Raw genomic sequence first — 5,976 nt, forward strand, 5'->3', positions numbered from 1 at the left:
TATAGGTGCCCGCCACAACGCCTGGCTATTTTTCTGTTGCAGTTTGGCCGGGGCTGGGTTCAAATTGGCCAACCTCAGTATGTGAGGCTGTCACCCTACTTGCTGAGCCACAGGCCCCGCCCAGTTTTTTTTTTTTGAGACAGAATCTCACTTTGTTGCCCTTGGTAGAGTTCTGTGACATCAAAGCTTACAGCAGCTTCAAACTCTTGGGCTCAAGCAATTCTCTTGCCTCAGCCTCCGAGGTAGCTGGGACTACAGGTACCTGCCATAACACTTGACTATTTTTTTATTATTATTATTTTTTTATTTATTTATTTTTTTTGTAGAGACAGAGTCTCACTTTATGGCCCTTGGTAGAGTGCCGTGGCCTCACACAGCTCACAGCAACCTCCAACTCCTGGGCTTAAGCGATTCTCTTGCCTCAGTAGCTGGGACTACAGGCGCCCGCCACAACGCCCGGCTATTTTTTGGTTGCAGTTTGGCCGGGGCCGGGTTTGAACCCGCCACCCTCGGTATATGGGGCCGGTGCCTTACCAACTGAGCCACAGGCGCCGCCCCACTTGACTTTTTTTTTTTTTTTTTTTTTGGTTGTAGTTTGGCCGGGGCCGGGTTTGAACCCGCCACCCTTGGCATGTGGGGCCGGCGCCATACCGACTGAGCCACAGGCGCTGCCCACTTGACTATTTTTTTAAGAGATGGGGGTCTTGGGCGGCGCCTGTGGCTCAGTGAGCAGGGCGCCGGCCCCATATGCCGAGGGTGGCGGGTTCAAACCCAGACTCGGCCAAACTGCAACAACAACAAAAAAATAGCCGGACGTTGTGGCGGGTGCCTGTAGTCCCAGCTACTTGGGAGGCTGAGGCAAGAGAATCGCCTAAGCCCAGGAGTTGGAGGTTGCTGTGAGCTGTGTGATGCCATGGCACTCTACCGAGGGCCATAAAGTGAGACTCTGTCTCTACAAAAAAAAAAAAAAAAAAAGAGATGGGGGTCTTACTCTTGCTCAGGCTGGTCTCAAACTCTTGAGCTCAAGCAATCCACCCACCTTGGTCTCCCAGAGAGCTAGGATTACAGGCATGAGCTGTGCCTTTTTTCTTTAATTAAAAAAGACAGATTGCCCTCCCAATCAAAGCATATGATCAGTTTTAGGCATCCATTGTTCATGCAGCTACATGGCACAATTCTAATGAGAAGCACAGAATGATGGCATTTCAGTTAGCTACAAAATGCCCATTCTTACCTACATGGATGCTTACTCAGGCTCACCAATTTCCTGGAGGGGAACTACTAGTGGACTTCTCTAATCACTGATCATTTACCCAATTCTAGCCAGACTTCTAGCGTTCTAAAATCAGACCCTGATGTATGAATGAGCACACGTCAGGAACCATAGATTTGGGGGACAAATGTGGGGTGAGATTGGGGGGAAAAGTGTGGGTAAGAGCCCTGGGCAAAGGGTCTAGGATGCAGAGCAGGGCAGGGGAGGCCAGTCACGTAATCTGCCCTTTGTACTGGGCCCCACTTCCTCCTGGAGACAGGGGACAGTCACCAGGTCTCTGCAAGGTGAAGATTCCGTAATTCCATTGTAGTTTTCCCCATTCCCTGGGGACCCTCACATTTATCACTCCCTCCTCTTTCTGAGAAAGTGTTTTTGAGAACCTAGAAAGCTCTTCCCTGTACTCCCCCACCCACATGAAACCCTGGGGTCAGAGGTTACTTCTGCCTGATCAGAGATGGGACTGCTGGGTCAGGGCATTTGCACACAAATATGAAAACAGTCAAGACACACTGATGTCCAGTGACCTCTGAACTCTTTATTGGCATAGCATAAGGGCATGCTGCTGTACTGCCTCAGTGTCTCAGAACTTTGGTGTCATTGGTCTCAGACACCACTTTGCCGTCCACTATCCTGCGGGTGGTGGTCTTTTGGATGGTTTGCATGGAGTTGCTGCTGTCCAGGGCATCACCAAGGCTGTAATGAAGACCAACTGCCAGTTATAAACAGTCCCACAAAGTAGAAGGAAGACAAGACGGGTGGAGGGAAAAAGCCTCCTTGCCTCTCTACCTCTATCTCCAAATTCCTCTCAGGCACTTCCTCCAGAAAAGGAAAACCCAAGGCCAAACTCCATTTGTACCTAAGTACAACTAGGGGCAATACTTAGTTCATTCTCTTCTCAGGTAGGGAACCTCTGTAACTGTTACTCCTTTGAAGACATAGGGGCAGTGGCCCAGTGCTCAAGTGATACCAATGAATAGCACAGGGGGGCTTCTGCAAGCTCAAGCTTTAGGGAGACATGATCTTTGACCCTAGCATGGGTGGGCACGAGAGCCCCACTCACTTGAAGTCCTCCCCGTCTTCCAGCAGGCGGCGGTAGGTGGCGATCTCAGCCTCTAGCTTGACCTTGATGTTCAGCAGTGCCTCATACTCCTGGGCCTGGCGCTGCCCCTCTGCCCGGGTCTGTGCCAGCTCTGACTCCAAATGCAGCAGGACCCCATTGAGTTGCTCCATCTGCAAGGCGTAGCGTGCCTCCACCTCCCTCAGGCTGTCCTCCAACCTGGACTTCTATGGGGGCACAAGAGGGAGGGAAGGGGTGAGTCCAGAATCCCAGGACTGCCCCCACTGTCCCTCCCTTGACTGTGAGACATTTTTTGAGCACCTCCTACATACGGTAAGGGTAGGTGCAGTGGGAAAAACTTATACCCAGCTAAAGGAACTCATGATGGAAGGGCTGGGATTTGGGCTGAGACAGGGTTGGGTCTGAGGCCCCTGACAAAGGCCTGGGGTCCCTAGAAGCTGGGGCAGGTGATGTGAGGGTGCTCACCTGATTTCTCATAGAGTCCAATTCGATCTCCAAGGACTGGACTGTACGCGTCAGCTCTGTGAGCATTGTCTTAGCAGCTCCGACCTCAGCAAACTGTGAGGTGACCACTGAGGTGCTCTCCTCAATCTGCAGGGTGGGTATGGTCTGTCAGGCCCCTCTCCTCTCCACCTGCCTCCCAGCAGCTGTCTCTTTCCCTCACTCACCTGGTGGGACCAGGTCTTGGCCAGCTCTTCTTGGTTCTTCCGAGCCAGCTCGTCATACTGGGCCCGCATGTCTGCCATGATCTTGCTCAGGTCCTGGGATTTGGGAGCGTCTACTTCCACAGTCAACCCAGAGCTGGCAATCTGGGCTAGTAGGACTTTTACTTCCTAAAAGAGACAGGGGCAAAAGTGAGGAGGGCTCAGGGTCAGAGCTCTGTGATGGCCTCTTCTAGGAGGCCTATAGGATCAGTCGGAGAAGAGGCCAGAGGAAAATTCTTGGCTTACACTCTGGGTAATGCTAGTTCTGGGCTTTCTAGTCCAGATGAGTAAAAATGCGACCCAATCACAGTTGGTGCCTGTCAGTCGCAGGAGTTTCTCTTTCCTTACTTCACCTTATCCCTCCAGCCAGCCTCCTTCCCTACACCTGCTCCTTATACCTTCTAGGCAGCCCTGCCAGCTCTACCTGCTTCCACTCCCCCATCACCCTCAGCTTCTCATGTAAACTGTTTCTACCTCTGTCCTCACCTAATTCTCTTCCCCGTATCATCTTGACTTCATCACACTGTAATTCACATGTGCCTCAGAATGTATGTGACCCACTGAGTATGCGCGCCATTAGAACAGTCTGATTAAGAGCCCAGGTACATAGTTTAAAACTTCCCTGAAGGCTACTTGCAAGTCTTGCCCCATCTATCCCCTACTCAGATTTGTGTCGGTCCTTTGGGTCTGGCCAGTGGCCCCTGCTTGCCTCCTCGTGGTTCTTCTTCATGAAGAGCAGCTCCTCCTTGAGAGCCTCGATCTCTGACTCCAGCTGCAGTCGAGTGATATTGGTGTCATCAATGACCTTGCGGAGCCCATGGATGTCGCTCTCCACAGACTGGCGCATGGCCAGTTCTGTCTCATACCTGTGGGAATGGAGGTAATCAGGAGCTCCTATCTCTGATCCGGAACCTTCTCAAGCCATGCCACCTCCAAAGAGCAGCCCTGTCCTCTTTGTTAAGCTAGCAACTTGAGCCAGCAATCAGACGGTGACCCTTAAGCACCATTGTTGGCACTTGGGTGGCAGTATCCTTAAATTAGGTCACACACGTGAATAGTTAAATGAATAAAATGATGAACCCTCACTCTTCATCTACCCAGCTCCATCCACACCTGAAGAAAATCCCACTCTAGTGAGATTTCCTGACTCAGCCTGGGGAACAAACTATTCTTAGCTCCACCATGGCCTCCCAACCCCCAGTTCCCAGACTTACTTGACTCTAAAGTCATCAGCAGCAAGACGGGCATTGTCAATCTGCAGAACGATGCGGGCATTGTCCACAGAATTCGCAAAGATCTGCAGGAATGATCAGAGAGATCACTCCATGAGTGGAAAGTCAGTGACAGGTGGGCCGAGTGTGTGGAAGGGCTTACCTATCTCAGGAAAACCTTCCTGGGACCAGGAATAGTAGAAGCTCCCCTTGTGTACCTGTCTCTTTCTACCTGCGTCCCCTTCACCCCCTAACTGTTTCCACCTTTCCTGGACTCTCAAATCTCAGCACTTTGCCACTCATACAGGGCCTCAGCAGGCTGGTTGGCTGGCCTGTCAGGAAATGAGAGGCTATTAACAAGGCCCCTCCCTGGCATTTTTTTCCCACTGCACCTGCTAACCCCCCTGCTATGCCCCCCCCCCATTGGCCCTTTCCACAGGTAGGCCTCTTGTTTACTCTTAGATGACTCAGCCTTAGCCACATCCGCTTAACCCTCTAACTGTCCCCATGCCACCAGAAGCCAGTGTCTGGGTCCTCTTTACTGGCCTTTTCTTATCTCTCTTCATGCTATTTCCTCCCCAAAGCTCTTGTCCCTGTCCCTTTCCCATCATCTCTTGGGAAAGAGCCTTCCCATGCTTGGGGTCCCTGTGGCCAGGAGTGCGGGCGCAAACCCAGGGCATTCCTAACCCCTCCCCGTGGAGTGGGGAGTGGAGGGGTCAGTGTACCCCTCCGGGTTGAAGTTCATATCCTTGCGGGAAAGAGGCAAGGGAGTGTGTAACGTGGCTGGGAGTTGGGGCTCCGTCCTCCACACCTCTTACCTGAGCCCTCAGGTCCTCGATGGTCTTGAAGTAATGCGCCCAGTCTCTGACCTGGGGCCCCTTCTTCTCCAGGTGTTCCCGGATTTTGCTCTCCAGCCTCCGATTATCGATCTCCAGGTTCCTCACTCTGTCCAGGTAGGAGGCCAGGCGGTCGTTCAGTTCTTGCATGGTCTCCTTCTCGGTCTGGATGCCCCCTATTCCTGCTAGACCCCCAGCCATCCCCGTGGCCAGGCCCCCGGACCCCCAGCCGCCCCGGAAGCTGGTGGAGCGGGACACGGAGATCCGGGAGCCCGAGCCCCCGGCGCCTGCATAGACGCTGGCTGCGCTGCTGGCAGGCCGCACACTGTAGCTGGGCGCCTGGACTGAGCCCAGGGACCGGTAATTGCTGGAGAAAGTGGTGGAACGAGTAGTGAAGGACATGATGTCTGAAGAGGAGAGAACAAAACTCGGGCGAGCTGGGAAGGACGCGGTCTGCTACTGAAGTTATATCTCCGAGGAGGCCCCGCCCCCCCGCCACCAGAGCCGCCTCGGAAGCCCGGGCCACAGGTGGCCCGCAGCGGGAGCGCGCGCCCGGGCTCGGCCCGCCCCGGCCTGGCCTGCACCCACCCCAGCCCCCGCTTGCCCGGCCCGCCCTCCACTCACCGCCCCAGGGTGACTAGAGCGGAGGAGGGCAGCAGGTGTAGGTGTCCCTTGAGGCTGGGCTTTGGGGCAGGAGGAAATGACGTTATTGTACCCCTTTACCCCAGGTAGAGGAAGTTCTGGCAGGTTGGAAATGTAGGGGTCCTAGTGGTGGGCCAGTACAGCGGGGTGTGAATGTCCATAGATGCCCTCTACCTCAGCCCAAATTCTCCACCTGCAGAGAGCCCTCGGAAAGAAAAGCTGGGAGGTGGGG

At 53.8% G+C, this 5,976-nt stretch overlaps 1 protein-coding gene across 1 annotated transcript; it reads right to left on the bottom strand.

Annotated features, from left to right (window-relative positions):
- Positions 1-1,793: 1,793 nt before the first annotated feature.
- Positions 1,794-5,673, bottom strand: KRT18 (keratin 18). Its single transcript, XM_053557269.1, has 7 exons — positions 5,085-5,673; positions 4,270-4,352; positions 3,765-3,921; positions 3,020-3,184; positions 2,817-2,942; positions 2,334-2,557; positions 1,794-1,966 (listed from the first exon to the last, which is right to left on the bottom strand). Exons 1-7 carry the CDS (start codon positions 5,502-5,504, stop codon positions 1,846-1,848), a joined length of 1,296 nt encoding a protein of 431 aa, XP_053413244.1. The 5' UTR covers positions 5,505-5,673; the 3' UTR covers positions 1,794-1,845.
- Between the last annotated feature and the right edge of the window lie 303 nt (positions 5,674-5,976).

This window comes from Nycticebus coucang, chromosome 12 (genome assembly GCF_027406575.1).
Source record: "Nycticebus coucang isolate mNycCou1 chromosome 12, mNycCou1.pri, whole genome shotgun sequence".
Lineage (NCBI taxonomy): Eukaryota > Metazoa > Chordata > Mammalia > Primates > Lorisidae > Nycticebus > Nycticebus coucang.

Excerpts from the sequence above, each read along its gene's own strand:
- KRT18 (XM_053557269.1), bottom strand. The coding sequence starts at position 5,504 with ATGTCCTTCACTACTCGTTCCACCACTTTCTCCAGCAATTACCGGTCC. Across the intron at positions 4,353-5,084 it reads TCGAGGACCTGAGGGCTCAG|ATCTTTGCGAATTCTGTGGA; the intron begins GTAAGAGGTGTG and ends TCATTCCTGCAG. Across the intron at positions 1,967-2,333 it reads GAAGACGGGGAGGACTTCAA|CCTTGGTGATGCCCTGGACA; the intron begins GTGAGTGGGGCT and ends TCTTCATTACAG.